Genomic DNA, 21,448 nt, shown 5'->3' with positions numbered 1-21,448 from the left:
AGTGCTAGCATCTAGTGAAAGGTTTTGCGCTCGATTGAATGCTTCCGATTGTTATCCTAATACAGTATTTCCCTCCGCTTTTCTGAAGCCATTTGTGGAGAATTATTTCCCAAAGCCAACATTTTCCTCCCAGCAAAATGTGCTGTATTTGTATGTGTTTGTGTTTCTGTGTGTATTGCAAAGGGTGTAGCAAGGTCTCGGGCCTAGTGACAGGTACACCTTTGCCTTTGCCAAAATCCACCGGGCTTTTCTTTGCTTGCGATTTTGATTTGATTCTCCTGCAGCACCGCCGCCCACCATCACGAGTCGATTGATCCATTTTGCTTTGGGCCTTTCTCGTGCCCAGGTGACAGGTAAGCCAGCGGCTTGCCTTTCGGCCTGCTATTGAAAGGGATTTTGTGTTACAATGACAGCAAAAAGCAAAAAGCAAACAGTAGAAAAAAAAGAGAAGTAAATCTCGATCGTATTGCAGTGGAAGGCAAAGGTACATCCAGAAAGTTCGTTCGACCCTTTCAGCGCAACAGGTTCGTGGGTAACGAACGATAAATGCACACACAAACACACACACACCACACACCACATACACGTGCACGATTTTCCGAGATGGATTTGACACTTGATTGTGCTGTTCAATGTGAAGCCATTATAAAATGCTGCTAATTAACATCAACAAGCTGTTTGCATCGCTTTAGCGTAGTGAAAATAATGACCGAAGTAAACACACGGACTTGTGTTGCAAAAAAGGCTTCTTTATTTGCAGTACTGTGCAGATTTTTTTTTAATGACTGTAATAACACGCTCATTTGGTTTCTGGTTAGTGTTCTGCCCCTTTACAGGTGGACGAGCAGAAATGCAAAAAAGCACAAAAGCTTAGTGGAGCAACTGTTGCACTGCAAAAGCTACGCGAGGGGTTTGCAATCTGTTGAACATTGCATCGCCGCGCTCATCATAAAAAACGCACTTACTGACGGTGAAAAATAAAAGACTTAGTTCGCAGTAATAGTGTGTCAACTCGCTGTTGCTACTTCGAACCTCCACTCCAGCACTTACGCGAGCGAAGCGTTCCAGCAATCGAGCACTGATTGCTGGACAATTTCTCCCGCCGGTTTAGTGCGCAACCTGATGTCCTCCAAACGACCGCAACCCCGGGGCGACCGTCGGGACAGCGAGCTAGAGAGATGGAGAGAAAACTATGGGGGAGAGACTAGCAAATGGGGGAGCTAGCAGCCCGTGCCATATCGAATAACTGTCCGGGCCACGGTGAGCCGCTGATCGGGACGCTGATAATTAGCGAGACAGCGAGCGCTGGCAGGTGAAAAATTCACGTCACTCGGCGCATAGCCGACCGGTAGGAAAATTGTTCCACCCGGCTGCACCCGGCTGCTACTGCTGCTGCAGGATGAAAGATGAGCCACACACACATCCATCCCACGCTCCCATCGCACATTCACGCTCCAGTTGCCAGCTGCCGCTCCGGTTCGCCGTTTCCCTGCGCAGTTCCAGGAGCACTGCCTTCCTGTGCCATCGCGCGAAGCAGTGTCAGGGGTGGGCAAACCTTTTCCGTCAATCCTGGAAAGAAAAGGAAAAACAGAAATGAAACCACAACGCTTCCCTTGGCCGTTTTTCCGCTCGAGTGCCGAGATGAAACGGTCGAGCTCAAGGATAAATGACACATGAAGGCAAAAGTTTTGCTTAATGCTTCCCACGGCGACAATTGCAGCACAGGGACGGACAGATTACAGCGGGCACAGTGGTGGCCAGAAAAGTACGATCGGTTTCGTGCAGTTCAATATCATTCCAGTAAGAATTGTTTTTCTTATTGCAATCAGCTACTTGAGTTATATATTTTTGTTTGAATTAAAATTTAACTTTCTTTCTTTCTGAAACATGTTTGTCCTCATTCTGTCACGGAACATCGATCCTTTACTTATACGTATATTATTATTATTATTAATTTTCACACACTGTTCTCATCTGCGTCTTGTGCTGTATTTTGCGTCAGCTTACTGTTTCCTGTGGCAGCTTAATCTTCATTTTCCTGTACCAGCCGGGCGGGGGTTTATCACCTTCTCGGCTCGCCCTTTTATGACACAAAACTGGCACGGGAAAGAGCGAACGAGACGACGCGGGGATTCGGTGGGTGGAGAAGCTCTGAAAAAAAGACCACAAACACACACGCACACGCACGCACCCTTCGAGGACTAATCTGGCCTTTTATCTTCATTACAAATGAAAGCATTTAACGGGCTTACCGTACGCGCCCCTGTGCGGGCAAGCTGGTAGCACTTTCACGCTGATAGCGCACACTTTTCATTAGAGCTTTTCCCACCTCGAGCCTTCCTTTCCCGTCCCTACTTGCTGTGCAGGTTGGATGCGCGTGAGAAATACGATCCACACTATGTCTTTCTTGCAAAGTTTGCTGCGTAAAACAACAACAAAAAACCAACAGCGAATGCGAAATCCCACGCAACGCAAAAAGGTATTTTATTTAAGAAACAGTTCCCCAATGTTCACCCCCTTACTTCCCTGCTGCAGCCAGATTTTACTTTATGATTATGAAAAGCAACCAGACCAGGGGGGGCTGCCTACACTCCATCCTCCAAGGCAAACGAAACACCCTTTGCTCGGTTTTTTGCCCATTTTTTGAGTGTGGAGCTTTCGCGCGATTTTTCGGCCTGTGACGGCGCGCAAAAGGCGTGGCTGAGCCTTGTCACAACATCAAAAGCCCTTCGCTTGGTCTACCGCTGGCGCGCTAGGTCCGGTTGTGCTGATTGGCAAACGGGCATCCGTGCAGGACGAGCACACCTCTTTCGGGAAATATTTTACACGAGCACATAAAACGTTATAATTTACCACGAGCTCGCTGAAGTGGCGCCCTCACTTTGCTTTGCGAGAGTTTAAACTCCACGCATAATTTGTTCACCGTTTGCTTGCTCGCCTGGCAGGTATGTTGGTTTCGTACTAAATTATAGTTTATAGCTGCTCGCACAGCAATAATTCTGCGCCCGCTCCACAACTTCCCAGTGATTAAACACTTTCCACTTACGCTGCGGCCACTCGGCGCTTGTAGAGCTTGAAATTAATCTACCCAAAATGGCTGCTGCTAACTTTCATTCGCACCCGCTCTGCGCGGGCTTTCCAAGAAAACCTCATCGATAGCGTGATGGCAGGCAAGGTTCTGGGTTTTTTTTTCGATTTGCTTCCGCTCCAAACTTTTCGCATCTTCGCTCTTCCTTTTGCCGAACCGGCCCGAAGGCGCTGAGCGCCAATTAGTATCAATTAGTTTCCGGGGTTTTTGCTGTGCAAAGCTGAGGGGTGGCCGGCGATGCGGCAGCTGCTGGTTTGATGGAGGCGCCCAGCCCTCCGTGACTGTTCACAGTGGGCCCGCTGTACCGAAGATTGTGACGGGCGCTCCTTTAACCCATTTTTTGTCGTGCCGTTTGCCGATCCACCGCCTGGAGCCCGCTGGCAAGCTGGGAAAATTATGTCTTCGTTTCCCGGGGCACACAAGCGCACGTCCAGGTACAGTTGTATTCCGAATGAAAGCAGTGCACAATGGAAGCAGAACGGGATGAAAATGAGTTTTTTTTTTTTGATTTTAATGCCCGGAGTATTTTTGCTTTTTAATAGATGCAATAACATTTAGAAAGGCAAAAAAGACTTGCAAGCCCTGTGAATATCAAGGAAACACATGAAAAATGTTTAAAATCCATCACATTCAGGCAAATGAAAGGTGCATCTTTCAATGACAATTTTTCAACAAGTAATATTATTTAGTAATATTAGTATTTCAAAAAGCTTTACTTAACAGTGCTCAGAGTTGAAAATGTTTTAGAAAGGCTATTTAAAAACCTTTGAAAAGAATATCATGTTTAGAAAAGTATTTAATATTCACGAGAGTTATAGCAATTGCTATAGCAAAACACTATTAAAAATAAATAATAAGTCTATCTTTGTAAGAAGTATAAGCCATATTACATCGTCTGTGTACTATTTCTGAAGGGATATCATGAGTTTTTAGAACTAAAATCATATTTAAAAGAAGGCAAACATTAATTGAAAGATGATGAAGTCATGACTAAAATTATAGTTAGGTAAAATAAATTACAGCTGGATTGCTAAAATCGTTTGGAAGCTTTTTTATAGATGTAAAGGTCAAAAGGGTAAGATATACGTCGGTAAAATTGAATATTATGTTCAAACGATGCCAATTTCATTTTAATTACTTCTTTCTTTTTTAAAGTATTTTGACTTCCAAAGCAATTTCTATTTGAACGGTGTTTTTTATGATTTTGTTAGAAACTAACTAAAGCAAAATATTAATCTTCGGAAGGTCATTATTGTATCATAATTTTATTTACAAATGGGTTAAACTTAACATTTCTATCGTACTGTACAAAAAGGACAGCGAATTCACTGAATCAGAATAAGGAAACTGTTGGAAAAAAGTTAAGCTACAAAAATTTTGCTAATAATGTTAAATTTAACAAGTTTTAAGCATAAATTAAACAAATAAGAGACAAATGCTACAGGAGATTTCTTGCTACGAACAGTGAAACATGGGGAAAACGATAGAAACATATTGCAAGAGAATATGCTGATAAACTTCGCATCGCAAGGCTCGAATACAACTGCGAATAGAAATAATTTTAAAAAAAACAAGAAAACTCTGAAAGGTTGTTAAAAGTGTTAAAAACTATGGTAAGACCAGAAAAAATCCATATTAAGAGAAAAATTCGACGGTCTAAATAACAACTAAATAATTTCTTCGTCAACAGCATACACAAAATTAATTGAAATATGCCAGATGTTTCTGAACCAATTGAGTTGATATGTAAAGAGAAGCCAACTCAAATATTTATTTTCAAAAAATTGCATTACAAGCTCTAAAAAATATATGCTTCAGTTTAAAAAATAGAGCAGTTAGAGGAAAACTATAATATACAATAATAAAAAAATAAGTAATAAAGTTTCCAGGTGATAGGAGAAACATTATTAATTATTTATTTTATTATAAATAGAATATAATATGTAATTTCAATAGAAAATATTAAGATTTACTAACAATGTAATTTTATCCCGTTGTTTGTATGGGTAGTTTCAACTGTAAAGTGTTGGGAAAATTATGTTTTTAAAATCACTTATTCATTTGTGATTCATGTTTTATAGCAGAATTATCACTTTTTGCACGATTTTCAGCACTTGAGTTTACAATCTTTAACAAACTTTAAAAAAGATTTAAAAAATTTGCACAAAAATAACATTAACATAATTCAAACGAAATTGGTTTCTATTGTATTTGAACTACCTGTATTTGGATTACACACCACTAAATTTACTTTCCACTCATCTAATTGCAACAACGAAAAAAGTGTTCAGAAAATCATGTACTTATCATGTGAATGTAACTGCTCCTACTTTGAGCACGACTGTAGAAACTCACCAAGAGCGTCTCAACCTTTCCCGTTCCCGCCCACGAATAAGCGACGAAGGGAAGGGTTTGTAGAAAGGAAGAAGGCGCTTTGGAGTGGGCGATAAGGTACGTCATTGTGGAAGCTTTAAACACGAGTGTTCGTGTTCATTAAATTTCTCCCATCGCTTTTTCGCTATGGTTTCCCTCGCCCCCACTCACCGTTCCGTTTCGGAACTGGAACAAACGCAAACCCTGGACAAAAGCAGCCGGCTGGATCGCTTGCGAAGAAAACCCATAATCGCTCATAAAAGCCCCTCCTTATGCTCGCTGTGCCGAGCCAACCATGCTGCCTACCCCTTCGCTATTGCCGCACTTTAAACGCAAAACTACTCCGCTCCAGTTTTGGGGGCTTTATTAGCTTTCGGTCGGTGGGCGCCAGGTGGCCAGCACCGTGCACTTCCGGTTATTATCAGGCGCGCGGGAAAACCGAGGGCAGCAAAGCGATACCAGGAATTGCTTTTAATAAAGATAAATTGAGGAGAAATTAAGATACGAGACGAGTGCCAAGCCGGGAGGAATGGAGGACAAAGACGCTACGCCCGGGCGCAGGGTTTCGCCTTTTCGTTTTGCTCCTTGGCCCTCCCAACCCAATGTGCACGGCACTAGCTTTAACCAGATGCTGTCCAGGTGGTTCGCTTTTTCCGCACAGTCCGGCAGACCGTAAGAGTGGGTTTGTTTTCCTTTCCGCTTTTGATTTTGATTGCGGTGCTGTTGTGGTACACTATTCCATCGGGCTTAGCGGTTCGCAAGGACGCTCAAACGAGAGGCACACAGACCTACACATGCGAGATATTGTTGATCCAGTAGTATCGCATCGCGTATGTGACCACTGCACGACTGTTGGCTAACCAGCTTGCCAGCACAGTCGGTCCATCCCGTCCCACAGCCCCTTCGCCGAGCTCCGATTGCTAATGATACAAACAAGGATGAGTACCCGGCACGCCTTCACCAAAACACACACTTTCGTCCTTCCTCGCTCACCACTATTATGTGTTTTTATCAGAGTTCTTCCGTCCTTGTCTTCCCCCTCCCCCATTCATCCCCAGCCACAGCCCCCTCAATAACAGCTCAGTTTCGGCTACCGGGCAGCTTATTTACCGGAAACCATTTTCATTATCCAACTAACGCTGCTTCATGAAGCGCAGCGGCAGGACAAACAGCAACGCCCGAGCTGGCTGTGTACGGCACCAGTTTATTATGTTTATGGGAGCTTTTTTCTCTCTATTTGTCTCTCGCTCTGTTGATCTCTCTCTCTCTCTCTATCTCTCTCTCTTTCTCTCTCTCTCTCTCTCTCTCTCTCTCTCTCTCTCTTTCTCTCTCTCTCTCTGTCGGTTGCTTTTCGAAACAGTGGGCCTGTGTGACACGCCATTGGTCGGGTTGTTAGTCAGCTTGGAAGCAAAACAACGCCGTCCCGTCAGGTCGGGCCTGTTTGTTTGGAATGCAATTTTGCCGCTGCTGCTGGGCAGTGAAACCGGTCCGGGCGCCGATTCATTTAGCGCCTAAATGTAGGCTTCCGGTGGAGCATTTCTATTCCTAGCTGCTGGGGGTTGGTGGCCGTGGTGCCCAAACACTTGCCGCAATGCCAATGGTTTATTATTCTCCTTAGTTTGGTTTTAAGAATAACGGAACCAAAGGTTAAAATAGGAATGACAAAATTAGCTTAGTCAAAATAGGATTTAAATCAAGAATCAGAAAAGTGCAGAAGGCTCATGCAGTAATGTGTAAATAATTTTTTTTATTCAGTAGGGACGGAATGTAAATAAATGTAAATAAGTGTAAATAAATTTACCAATAATGAAAAGAAACAATCAAAACTATTTCAGTTTTCAAACAAAACAAACAAAACAAACAAAACAAACAAAACAAACAAAACAAACAAAACAAACAAAACAAACAAAACAAACAAAACAAACAAAACAAACAAAACAAACAAAACAAACAAAACAAACAAAACAAACAAAACAAACAAAACAAACAAAACAAACAAAAACAAAAAAACAAACAAAACAAACAAACAAACAAACAAACAAAACAAACAAAACAAACAAAACAAAACAAACAAACAAAACAAACAAAACAAACAAAACAAACAAACAAACAAAACAAACAAAACAAACAAAACAAACAAACAAACAAACAAACAAAACAAACAAAACAAACAAAACAAACAAAACAAACAAAACAAACAAAACAAACAAAACAAACAAAACAACAAAACAAACAAAACAACAAAACAAACAAAACAAACAAAACAAACAAAACAAACAAAACAACAAACAAACAAAACAAACAAAACAACAAAACAAAACAAACAAACAAACAAACAAAACAAACAAAACAAACAAAACAAACAACACGCATACATTTACAAAAGGAGTAGAGAAAAACAAATTCTGATAGCGTCACAAAAGAAACAAATAAATAGGCATACGCATGTGATGATCAATCAAATCTATACAAGAGCATCAGTGGGAAAGAAAAGTGATAAGTGATGGAGTGATGGTTAGAAGTGAACTCAAGTATCAATTAAGTATATGTGTAATATTTCTCGCAGTATGTGTAATATTTCTCCCAACCCATCAATTACAATCACTTCATATACTACATGAAAGTGAATGCAAGCAATCATGCTGAAATGCTCTCAACTAGGTGCAGTCCCGACCGTGTGGTATAGTCCTTCGAACCGGATCAATCTTGTGCTGGACGTCCAAAGCAAAGAAAGCCTTTATTTCGTTCATTTGCGTGTGTTTCACTCCTCTCGACTTTGGTCCAAAATTTCAATCACGACCGTGCATCATAAACACAAACCCCGGCAAACGGCAAGCTGCTCATCGCTAGGATTGTCCACGGCAAAGTGAAGTCATTCCGGCTCACCCAATCTCCCGGTACAGGGACCGACCCGCTTCGAGATTCCAGCGTCGGTAATTGAAACTGCTTACTTGATGGGACGCTCGTAAGTGCACCGTACTTGATGAGTTCCTGGGCAGCTAGCGAGCGTCCGTGTACGTCCGGTGTCAGTTTATGGGGCAGTAAAAACTTCGTCCCGTACATTCTGCACTCGTGCCCGCCCTGCCGGGAGGACCCAAACGAAACTCTTTCCAGCTGGAACACTAGTTAAGCAAGGCCAGCAATGGAGTGACAAAATGTCACTCCAGGCCCCGGGACCTGGACTGACATTGGTGACATTGGGACTGGAGTAATCAAATTAATAACTATACTGCAGCCACCTTCAGCCCCATTCCTCGCACGCTAGGGATGGCGGCAGGGGTCAGTCCTTCCGGGCGCCCGGAAGCAGCAGTTTTGCGAACTTTATTCCGGCGAGCGGTCGGGATCGGTTGGCCTTGTTGGTCCCCACCCCTCCAGCACTGATTGGGACCCAGGGCGATCCGGTAGCGTTTGTACAGCGCAACGGCGTTTTATTATTTAGAATCCTCAAACGAGCACACCGACGAGTCAGCCCGACGTTTGTGCGCGGGAAGTTCTGCTGCATTGGAGCACGAAAAAAGCTTCCGTGATCATTATGGAATACAATGTGATCATTATGCACAATTATGGAATGGGTAATAAGGGTTGCTGCAGAAGGTTGCTTTGCGTTGGTTCTTGCTGGAAGGTGTACCTCCTCCCTGCGTGCCATTCACCGAGCAGAAGCATCCCGGAACGGGCTGTATAATATTGTACTAAATTTACCAAGCTCACTTTGTATCTTTGAACATCTTACCTTGAGCACGCTCTTTTCTTACATCTATTACGTACCCGCATACTCGCGCAGAATGGATGTTCCACTCCAATATTCCTTCCGTGCTGAAAGCGCGTGCCTTCAAAGTTGCGCCACTACCAGCATCAGAAGTCATCCGCTCGTGTGCCAACACTGTGTGCGCGCTTGTGCGCCTCGGTACAAGAATGTAACAAATAACGAGCATTTCGCCTTTCGCGTTCCACCTGACCTGACACGCTGTGCTGTGTGCTGAAAAATTCATGTCGCTCGAAGGCGTGTCGATGCATCATGGGAGTTGTTTATTTCTTTTGCGCCAGTAACGAGCGACTCGTCACGACAGCAAAAAAAAAATCCCCCTTCACGCTGCCGAGAACGTAGGGAAGGTGTCGAAATTAAAATGAAATAAAAGCTGATACCCTCACCTATGCTCCGCATCTCTGCCAGAGAAAAGCTGAACAACAAAAAATGAAATAAAAGCAGCGCGGATGCTTTACGTTCACGCCACATCGTTGGTGTTTCTTTTTGGGGCAAATTCCAGTTTGATCAGCTCACGCACACACACACATAGTTAGACCAAAAAAAAGAGAAATTCATTGAAAAGAGCCAAAACCTGCACCATAAAACTGTAGTGCATTTATTTTAACTTGAATGGGGCAAAAAGAAACATGGCTCCCTGCGAACGGGCGAACTTTCTGTCCCGGGTTTTGCGGTGGAAAGGGCCGGTGGGGGGGGGGGAGGCAGGACGATAAATCTACTCCATAAACAAGCCAAACCTTTCTGCCGAGGGTGGGGCTTTGCCCGGGTGTGGAAAAGCTGTTCTCTTGCAACCGAAAACAGTTCGACATTGGTTGGCCCGATACGGCGTGGGAAGTTGTATCGTCGACTTTCGATTCTCCGCAGCACTGCCACTAGTTTTGTTTTGTTTCACACTGCCTCAAAATCGCTGGAACAAACGCACCGAGCGCGAAAGCGGGCGCCAAATTCTATTACAGCGTTTCGTCTGCAGCGTCGTTCAAGTCCGGTGAGCAAACGACCCTTTCGCGCCGTGCATTGCACACACCAGGCGCAAAGGCGTTAATTAGAAGCGGTACGTAATGTCGAAACGCACTAGCAGTGGTTTTTTTTTTTTTTTTGCTCTATGTGTTCCCCCGGGAACGTACTTTTCTGTGGAGAAACTTAAAATTTTCTTCCAACAAAGGAAAGGGCTGCTGGCGTAGAAAAACTACACCGCGAAACGCTTGAGCAAAGTCAAACTTAGCCGTGGGCTGGAGTGGAGCGCGGGAAGTTCCGATTGGAAATATTCATTACTTACGCGAGCGTTGTGTCCGTGGTTGCTTTATATTTACCTTTTCCCGTTCGCTGGCGCGGTAGCGAACTTTTCCGGCTTCGCGCTCCGCCCTTGCCAGCTGGAACAACTTTCCAGCAACAAGCAACAAAGAAGGAAGTAAAAATAAATAAATAAGCGTTTCAAAAATCAAAAACCAAGCGGGAAGACAAGCAAAGATGACAAACGGAGCCACCGCGATTAGGTAGGATGTAAGCTGCGGGAGCAAACGGTGCAAACAAATAAAGAAGCTGCGGGGAAAAACAGAGCAGCACAGCAGCGGACGTGGCTGCAGAGCGCAAAATTCAGACCAAAAACTTTCCATCAATTAGCTGAAACTGAGATGTGCGACAGGGAAACGTTAATGAAACAACGGAGGAAGAGAATGAAAACACACACACACACACGTACATCCACACAAACCATTCCGTCACTAGTACAAAGCGCACCCAAACAACAGAAGCAAACTAAATGGAACGGGCTTGGTGGATGAGGAGTGCGCGGGAAGAAAAACAAGCGCGTAAACTTTTACTCGTACTTTCGCGTATGCTTATTTACCTAACTGGTAAGGGGTGGTGGATGCAGAGTGGTGGAAGGAGGTGTTGGCACGGCATGATCGGGAATGGCGCGGGAGGAAAAGGGGTTGGAAATCCTAGTACAAGCGGGGTCGCGGTCGAAGCCAAAAACTCCAAAAGCACCGAAAGCAATAAAATGAAAGGAGTGTGTGAATGTGTGAGTGCACAAGTACACACACACACAAACGGCTTTCACATAAAAAAAATGTGCCACTTGGCCGGGCCAGGATGGCAAAAGGGGGCAGGGAAATAAAATACTTAGCTTAAAACAAACCCTCCTCCCCTCTCCCTTCCTACAATAATAGCCCTAGGGGCGATGGCTGGTGGTGGTGGTGGTGCATAAGCGTATGTGGAATGATTATGTTTTTGGGTGACTTTTTAGTTGCCTTTTTCTCTGCACGTGCGTATGTTTGTGTGTGTGTGTACGTTCAGTGAGAATGTTAACATTCGCACGTTCGGCAAACAGAACGTGCACAGTGCTAAAGCGTTCCACCCGAAATGCTTTCGGCGTACAGCTGGTCGCTAGGAAGGGTGGACAGTGGAAAGGGTGAGGAGAAAAATCGTTCATGACCGAAGGGCGTACGCGAGCGAGCGTAAGTTTACCCCCAGTCAAACATTAATGGGCGCAAATATGTGTCCGGGCGGGACAAATGTGTGTGTGTGTGTGTGTGTGTGTGTGTGTGTGTGTGTGTGTGTGTGTGTGTGTGTGTGTGTGTGTGTGTGTGTGTGTGTGTGTGTGTGTGTGTGTGTGTGTGTGTGTGTGTGTGTGTGTGTGAATGTGTGTGTGCGATTTAGTGTGCGTGTGTGTGTTTCGGAGTGAGATTATTAATTATTTTAAAATACATTATTACCCACTTTCCAATTTGTATCATATCAAACTTTAAGACTTGTGAAAGTAATGAATTCAATAATGAACCAGAAAATGTCATGATCGAGGTCTAAAAACTACAAATAAAAAATGGGAAAGCATTAGTATAGGGAATGAAGAAAAAGGTAAACGAAACTAAATGCAATAAAACAAAACATACTAGAAAAACAACTCCTAAAAAAGTGTGGAGAAGACATTAACGAAAAAGATAACATTAAGGAGGCAGATAATGAGAAGAAGATTCTGAAAAAGAAGAAGAAGAAGAAGAAGAAGAAGAAGAAGAAGAAGAAGAAGAAGAAGAAGAAGAAGAAGAAGAAGAAGAAGAAGAAGAAGAAGAAGAAGAAGAAGAAGAAGAAGAAGAAGAAGATACGAAAGAGGGGGGATAGATCGAATGTTAACAGCTAAAGTGAGATAAAACAAACACAAAACAAGAGATTCTGTGCAACAGACACAAAACCAAAATAGCAACAGCTAGCAAACAGGTAGGGGAACGTGGGGCAAAATGGTAAGGGTGGACGAAATGGTCACCTGCATTATTGCTAATTTTACACATTCTACATAACTTTTGATGATTGAAAACATCAAATATTATATTAGATGCACGCTATGAGCATCTCATAACTCAAAATTCATAAAGAAATGAATAAATTACGAAATAACATAATTGGTTAAAATGACGTTATATTGACCGTCTCAAAAATAAGCTTTCGTATGAATTTTGCAAATAATTAGAGAAAAATAAGGATGTGTATCCAGGCACATAACATTTATCTATGATTTACGACAAAAAGCATTTCAGTATGCAATTAGTTTTACAGTTTTTGAAATGAAAGTTCGTAAAATGAAACGCATGGAGCAAAAAGGTTAGTCCAGCTTGGGGCTTAATGTTTGGTATGTTTTGACAGCAGCAAAATTATGAGGCTGAGATGTAAGGAAAGGTCGGTACAATATGCATGCTTAACATAATTAATACTATCCTGTTTGTATACTCTATCGTTATGAGAAATTGCTGGCAACACGTGAAATATCAAAATATTCCTGCATTTTACTAAAATTATTTATCCCACACAAACACTTCAATACTGAAATGAAATCTATGCTCTCACAATTCTACTTAGGTGCAAGAGCTTAAACCAAAGCCTAAAGTCCATTGTTGTGGTCCATTTTGCTCCTTTATTATGATGTGTTTTGGCACTTGGTGCATGACCATTTTGCCCCATAGCAAGACCATTTCGCCCCATAGCAAGACCATTTTACCCTGCACAATTAAGTTTCACTTTTTTATATTTAATTTTAAATAGAATTATAAACATTTATACGTGTTGTTAAAATGTCTACTACTATTTTCGTGTCATTCATAAGACACCAAAGCATCGATTGCTCTGTGTGAAGTGGTTTACTCAATTAGATACAGAGCAAAATCCTTAACAGTGTCATTTTGCCCCACATTACCCAAAGAAAAGAAGAAAATTTATTCAGTCAGTGGCTTTTGAAAATTTTCACGTTCATTTAAACTCAACCCAAGCATTCTTCGTCCTTGTGGGATTCGTAGTGGAGAATGGTGGGAATGGTCATTTTTTAAATGTCCTAACCTCATATCGCCCCATCAAAGATCGTGTCGCCCTTCTTTAATCTGCTAACGAGTGGAATTTATTTTAATCGAACACACACTTGGAAAACGATGGAAGGAGAGGAAGAAAGTGCGTTCATATCTTATTCCTGCGCCATACTGCACCTATCAAGCCGATCAGCGATAATGCACGAACATAAAGAAGCAACAGTGACAAGGAACGAACGAGAAACACAACCACAAGCATGTAGGACTGAGAGAGGTTGACAAAACAAACAATAAAAAATAAAGAAAGAGGCAAGGACACCACCCAATGGCGCACGGGCATGTGAAAGTTATTTTAATCAACATATACACACGCACATCAGCCCATCACGCAAATATTCTAACCAACTGAGCACCGTCATCCAACGCGTGCTTGCAATTTTCCGCTCGATATGGTCGGCGTAAGCGTCCGGAACTATTTCCGCACCCAGCGTGCGCTCATTAGCGGGCTCCTTTTGCCTTTTTCCAACCGCGTTTGGAAGCGCCCCATCCTTTCCTCCATCCTGTTGCTGCTGCCGGAAGGATGGATGAGCTCGCCCGTTTTACTTCGGGTTCGTGTAAGTGTGTGTATGTGTGTGTGTGTGTGCTCCTAAAACCAAAGCGTATGCAACGTAATTATGACGAGCGGTTGCAACCAAAGTGATGCGAGGAGTTGAGTGGGTGGAAATCCTTCTCGTACGAGTTGAGCGGTTAGCAAAGCAAACCGCTGAGTGTTCTTCCTCCCGAACCGGTGCAATGGATTTCTGTGTAATTTTGTGCGCAGCAAACAACCGGCTGTTTTGCGCCGGGAAAGAAACCAAAACACCAAATATATGCTCTTTCTAGCAATTCATTTAATGTTGTCACCAGTCAATTATAAAGAACTAATAAAAAAAACAAACAGATACATGAGGTATTAGATAAACATGAATTAAAATCTTTGATAGGATAATTAGTAGATAAGAACATTCGATTGTATTACTTCAATAAAAAATATAATAAAGTGGCTTAGCTAGGTTAGTTTTGATTGATTCTCTGTTCACTATTAACGATCGTTCAACGATTATTCATCCGGTAAGCTTCACAGAAAAAAGACGAACAAAAAACGTAATCTCGTTTATGACGCAATATCTTCGCACATAAGTTGTTTTTCTATTCATATTGCATGCCTTCAAGTATGTACATTCCAACTAAATCGCCTGAAAGTATGCTTTGCATTTCACAAAAATGGGCAGCTTGATTTGTTAGGTGTTTTATTAATAAATTTACTTTTAAGTTGACCCGCTCCATTACACCGTCAACCGTTTGCTGATCTTTTTCTGCTTCTTATGTGTACTACATTCTTTTTTCTTTTCCTTTTCGCAGATTCCTCACCTGGAGACGCGCTGGGACTATCGGTTGCGGCGCGAAAGCTGTCTCGTCAATCTGTACCCCCATCCGAGCACGCTGTCCAAGGTAAGGTTGTAATTTTAGCTGGTAGCTACGATCCGTACCAACGCTCAAACTAGCCGGGCAAGCCGGACGGTTATTGATTGGAGCTTACCGTTGTGGCCGCTGTGTCGATAGGTGGTTGGAGGCTGCCACATACCAATCCGTCATCAACCCGGTGCTGTAAAACCTCTCCCACTGGTGCCCGAAAGCAGCTCAAGCACGAAGAGGGGGGGGGGGGGGGTCGGGCGAGAAAGAGAGTTCCATTGATTGATCGACTCGATTGACTCTTGCTCTCGCTTGGCCTGTGAAAGCCAGCGCACTGTGTGGGAAAAACGGTGGAGCTGCTGCTGCTGCTGCAGGGAGGAAATTTATTTCACATGCGCAACTATGCGTCTACATTCCTGGCGAAGTTCCGCTTCTAATCTCGCTCCCGAGTTTGCTGCGAGAGTCCTCCCCTCCTTCCCCCGCCCCCGAAGAAGATAGCGTACGAGCGGTGGAGGCGATTTTCTTTCCCCCCGCCCGATCGATTGATTTCGAAACCTCTAAAGCCAGCCGCTCCATCAGCCAAATCGGATTGCTCGAGGTTTTGCGAAAGCTTCGTCCCGTGCCCGACTGCAGAATGTGAAAAACCTCCTTGCGCCCCCTCGCACACACATACACACATTAAGAGCAGCAGAAAATCCAGCCCAAAAACAATAAATCCAATTTGCGGAACCTTTTTCGCCAGCGCTCTATAGGCAGGCCGTCCATCGTGCTCAGCGTTCTTCTCCGGCGGACTGGATACGCTGTGCCACGGCTGTTATGCACTGGCGCATGCAGCACCAGGCCCAAAGCTGCTGCCGGCATGGGCTTACCAATTTTTGGCCCGGCCGAAAAATGGAGAAAAATTGGTTCAGTCGTTTCAGTCGCAAGAAGCTCGTTACAAGATTCGATACCAAAAAAAAGAAAGGGGAATCCGATGCGCAGGAGCTTGCACTTTAATCGCCTCCCGGCCGTTACTCGGTAGGTTAGAATTAGCTTTCCGTTCGGTAAAATAGTGTACAGTAGCAAGGAAACAATGCAGACGGTGGGAAATTGGTTGGCACGGAATGGAACGAATGCAGCCGGGAATGCAAATTTATGCCGGTTCCGTCGAAGTAAAGAGCCATTGTTTTGCATTTATTCACGATATGGGTTCGTTATGGATAGGGCAAGTTGAGCGCACTGGTGGCGGTGTGCAAGGAAGGGGAGAGGGAGACAGAGTTTCCCTGTACACCGATACGGGAAGGAAGCACGACCCGAGCTCAGTCGCATAAAATGTATATTTAATTTGTGTACACAGGCCACGGTCTTTCGGGTTCGCTTCCATTTCCGATCGAGCCATGGCCAGCTGGTGGCTGTGTTTGTTCTTGGTGGTACTTGGGCACAAGCGAAAGCGGAGACAACCGGAGGCTGGTAGTTTGTGAGATGCTTTATTAGAAAGAGCTGCTTCGTAGTCAGAGATAATATTTATCCACCGTATACGCCGGCACGTCACCGGGCACGCTTGTGCATCGCCTCTTGTCCCTTTTTTTGCCCTTCTTCTTCTTTTTTCGGTCCACCCTCTCGCCCGCCCGTCTCATTTGCACGTGCGCGCCGGTGGCTGGCGTGCTGGAAATACGGAATCGATATTCTCCGAACGACAGGCAGGAATAAATTGCAGCAAATATTTCACCCGACACGGCGCCCATCCATTCACGGGACGAGCGTCAAGCCCGCCCGTCAGGCCCGGCTCCTCGGAGCGCATTCTTGTGCGTGGCTGTTTTGCTGAAACTGTTCACTGCCACAAGCGCTAAATGATGAAGCGCAAACAACACGACGCATGTAAACAAAACCCTAATTTTGCGATCAGCTCTATTCCGGACGGGTGACAATCGTTCGTGGAAGGTTGGCTTGGCTTGCCGCAAAAGGACAGAAGGACAGTTGTGTCTGTTAGATCGCTTTGCGGGTTTCTTTTCTGCAACCCTAATAACCCATCAGTGTAGTTTTCTTTTATTCCAATAGTAACAGGATGGTCTGTATCAACAGGATTCTAGTTGGACAGCAGCCTTGCTAGCCCAGCAGTTTTGAATCAAGCATTTTTCATGCAAATATTTTAAGAATAACTCACATATTTTCTCAACCGATGAAACATTTGGGAATATTAAACAAGTATCTAAAACAGCGGTCGGAATACTTTTGAAGTAAAAGGCCAAAATTAGGAAACGTCCGAGAGCCGCGGTTCAGGAAAATGCAGATTTTTTTAGTTTTGCGCTTAACTAAATGTATAATAAAATCTTACACACGATAAATCCAATAATGGGGCTTTTAACGATACTAGCCAGATTTTTATATGGAGTTTGACAATTAACGGTATGATTTCAGCAAACACTCCATACAAAATAAAATCACACACAAACAAAACTATCCTACGAATTTCAGCCTAGATCATTTCAGACTCAAAGCTAGAATTAGATTCGAGAAGCTGCTCGATACAATATCTAAATGGGAAAAAAAAAACTTGACAGCACGGGTGATATGAATTTCCATCGGAACAGATAGTTTTTCATAGCAACACATAGGTTGCAGACATTTATCTCTTGATCGAAGATGTTGCATCGAAACAAAAATGAATGTTAAGTCGATCTGATTTTATTTAGCTTAAATTAGCAGCATTTCACGTGTTTGAAGCACTTTTAGTGAATATAATGAAGATTTAAAGTGTGTTTTGTGTATTCGTCAAGCTACCGGAAAAAATGTTTGAGCAAAAATTTTCAGCCGTCGTGTTAAAAAAAGACGATCAAATTTGGTTATATTGTTATTGTTGTTGGAATAGTTTTGAGAGGCTTTGGCAATTAAAACTAATTATCAAATAGATCCGTTTAGGTTCCACAACAGAGTGTGCGAAAATGTGATGAAGGGTAGTCCAAGTGTATTTCCGAATGTAAACATTGCTTTCCCCGCGTGAAAGAAGTTATTACTCATCACTATGATACTTTAGTTTCATCATGACCATTTTAAATTTCTTCTCCATTATTTTCAACATGCTCGTTGAACATACGGGACATACGGGGTCAAGAATTCTTCTGAGCATCTTCCTCTCGAACGCGGCTCCATGTTCTTGTATCAGAGGCGTATGTGAGTACCGGTACTATGTATGGTACTATATAGTCTCAGCTTCGTCCGTCGCGACAGGTTCTTTGAGGTGAGCTGCTCTCTCAGACTGTAGAAGCAGCCAGAATCCTTGCGCGCTACTCAGCTACCATGCTATTGTCCTTGCTGACCTTTGACCCGAAATAAGGTAATTCTAAGACTTTCTAGGGAATTTCAAACGTGTTTTCACCTATCTGTACGTCACGCCTACGTAAGTTTTGACATTACGACTTGACCTTTGATTTTAAGCATCACTTATTAATGCAGTTCTCAATAAATAAAAAGCCATTACAGTTTACTGTTGCAAAATCCAAACAGCTGATGCTGTCAAACCATGACTGTGCAGCGAAATGTGCTCGTAAAAGTGTGCCAAAGACTTGTCAAAAACGTCAACGTTTTCACGTATCGTTACGCAGTCTTGCGATTGACTCACGCCTATTCATCAAAGTGTCCAGCAGTCTTGAATTCTATCGCAAAACACGGTATTATCCACGCAAGCTTAAAGCTTGTAATAGTAGTAGGTTAGTTAGATCTCGGTTGCTGCTGAAATCACACGCTGCTCACAACATAATGTTTTTGATAAAATATTGATTTATATGCAGGTAACATTGAACCAGCAAAATGACAGTACTTATGGAGCATGTCTTGATATACCAACATTTCACGGCTTCAGAATATACAAGCAGAACGATGCCAAACTTCATAACCTGAGATGATTTGGAGCGCTACAACGACCAAAGGGGTACTGCCATTGCTTTTCATTATCAAAAGCCATTTAAAGCCTTGCGCTAAAATACTTTCGGGAAAATACAGTGTTTGCTTCCCACAGGATGCAGCTTCAACCCATAAGGCTTCAACGAAGTTGTGCGTGCGGCTTGCAATGTCTTTACAAAGCTCTTACAAGCGATTATCAAATACAAGGGCAGAAGATTTTAAATAAGCTAAGATCAATATAATTTTACTACTTAAAGATATTGTAGGCATCGATTCTGCAAATAAATGAAATCTGGTTTGAATTTTATGATATAAAAAAGTACATCATTTTTACGTTGTCACCGTGCACTGCTGATGCAAGACATTATTGTATTTAGCGGGAATGAGCCTGTTCAAAAAGGGTACTCGTTGCATAAAGCTCAATTCTCGAAAGAAAGAGTCAAAAAAGTGTCCCTGAATTATGGGAATGTCCCTAAATTATGGGAATTGGGAAGTGTCCCTAAATTATGGGAAGATGGAAAAGTACGATGGAATGAAATGTACGATGGAAAAGTTGTTGAGCATTTTTTATGCAAATAGTTTATTCTCAACCTTCAAAATCAAGCAAATCCTTCCGCGTGCTAGATTTAATGTTGCTAGATTTAAGTTGCTAGATTAATGTTGCTAGATTTATGGGCCGGTCTGGTGGTACAGTCGTCAACTCGTACGACTTAACAACACGCCCGTCATGGGTTCAAGCCCCGAATAGACCGTGCCCCCGTACGTAGGACTGACTATCCTGCTATGGTAACAATAAGTCACTGAAAGCCAAGCTCACTTCACTAGTGGGTTCAAGCAGGCCTTGACCGACAGCGGTTGTTGTGCCAAACAAGAAGAAGAAGAAGAAGAAGATTTAATGTCGCATTTGGCTCACCGTCAGGACTTTGCCGATCACTGGTTTATGTGATTTAAAAGATAGCCTGTTCAATCTTTTCCAATCATGGGTTAACAAACAAACACTGTGGTTTAGCATTTTTCATGCTAAACTATTGCCTAAATTGTTAGGCTGATTTTGACATCGAACATTTTGCTTCCTGTTTTAGCAAAGTGACGTACTGGCATGTATCTTTGTCTAGTATTTACCCTTTTAAGACGAAAAGCACACTCCTCCCCATCCTCCTAGCATCCGCTTCAACCAACCGATACACACCGGCCCAGCACAATAGCGATCACGTCAAGGAGCCACTCGCGAGCAACAATTACCCGCAGCCTCAAGTGGAGCTGGAACGAGCCGGAGCTGCTCGTTGCGGTCGCGGTCTCGGCCCAACGGCAGGGGGTAACACGAGACCCGAAGCGCCAGCATGCTGTAAAGTGACACTCTACGCGTAAGGCGTGCTTCACTTCACGCTAAAAGAAGAAGAAGAAAAAAGAGCTAAGTAGACGGGAAGAGCCCACTTGATGGAGCGCTTGATCCCGCAACAATGTCGTTCCTCGCTGTCCGCTTGTGCAATGGCTACAATGGACTGGCTAGTGCGCAACGAGCGATAATGGAGAAAGATTCACGATGGGCATCAGGCCAAAACGTAAACAAGTCAGACACAACGAGACACTTGAGAGTACACGTCCGTGTACTACTATTGTGGACGCCCATTCGCACGAGATGTGGCGAGTAATCTTCCCTGTTGGAATCTTCAATGGAATCGTACTCACCCGATGTTAACTAGCAGTGTACTAATCTCTCTCTCTCTCTTTCTTTCTCTCTCTTTCACAGGCATACGTGGATCTGGTGGCGGCCTGGGGCTGGAAGTCTTTCACCATCATCTATGAAACGAACGAGGGGCTGGTGCGCATGCAGGAACTGCTCAAGGCGCACGGACTCTCCGACTACCCGATCACCGTGCGACAGTTGAGTGACTCCGGCGATTACCGGTAAGTGGCGGTAGCGGCGAGCCTCCAAAAACTTCCCTTCTTGCACCTGGGGGAATACATTTAATTTATGAATTATTTAAAACAACCGCCCCCACTCGTCGGCAGTTTTGTCTAAGAAGAAACAGTTCTTCTCGCTCCTTCTCCCTTCGAAGGGGTTTTGATTTCGGTAGCGAGAAGTTTGCGCAAGTGTTTATGCTTCCATTGAGAGGGGAACGAAGAAGCCACCACGCTCGAGGGGGAAATCTTTGTCTGCACGCTGCAACTCGCAAGCGGCAAGCTGTGCTGTATCGCCCATTGGGAAACTGCAGGGAAGCTTCTGTCAGTGCAATTAGGCAGCCGTTTTATTCGAGTCAACTGTGCACTATTTGGAAAGAGCCTTTGACTTTGGGCAGAGCCGCCAAGCGAAGCCACTGCACCACACCTTTATTACAAAACTGCGCCTCGGCTGCTCTCGTGCCGTCCTTCGTCAGCGTTGCCGTGCTGCGGAACAGGAAATTAATCTCTTTGTGCGTGCGTTGGTACCCTCCGCTTTGTGTTGCGCAAATGGCAACTCCACAATTGACTTTGCAACGCACACACACACACAAGCAAGAGTCACCGGGTTCAAGCAAACCGGCTGGCAACCCCGCAAACTGATGTGTAAGCGGTTGTGTAACTGCAAACCGTTGCGTTTCGCCATCCACCTGCAATCAACCA

The 21,448-nt window shown here is 43.7% G+C and overlaps 1 protein-coding gene across 6 annotated transcripts in view; it reads left to right on the top strand.

The window, feature by feature from the left end:
- The window catches only part of LOC121598362 (glutamate receptor ionotropic, kainate 2), a 115,648-nt gene that overhangs the window by 50,827 nt on the left and 43,373 nt on the right, over nucleotides 1–21,448 (top strand). For all 6 annotated transcript variants that reach the window (XM_041925118.1, XM_041925101.1, XM_041925090.1 and 3 more), the window contains 2 exons: nucleotides 14,915–15,004; nucleotides 20,595–20,752. In XM_041925118.1, coding sequence (XP_041781052.1) covers nucleotides 14,915–15,004; nucleotides 20,595–20,752 — 248 coding nt within the window. The remainder of the gene's footprint in view (nucleotides 1–14,914; nucleotides 15,005–20,594; nucleotides 20,753–21,448) is intronic.

This window comes from Anopheles merus, chromosome X, assembly GCF_017562075.2.
Source record: "Anopheles merus strain MAF chromosome X, AmerM5.1, whole genome shotgun sequence".
Lineage (NCBI taxonomy): Eukaryota > Metazoa > Arthropoda > Insecta > Diptera > Culicidae > Anopheles > Anopheles merus.
Note: the sequence above shows the minus strand (reverse complement) of the source record. Positions and strands in the feature narration are given on the sequence as shown.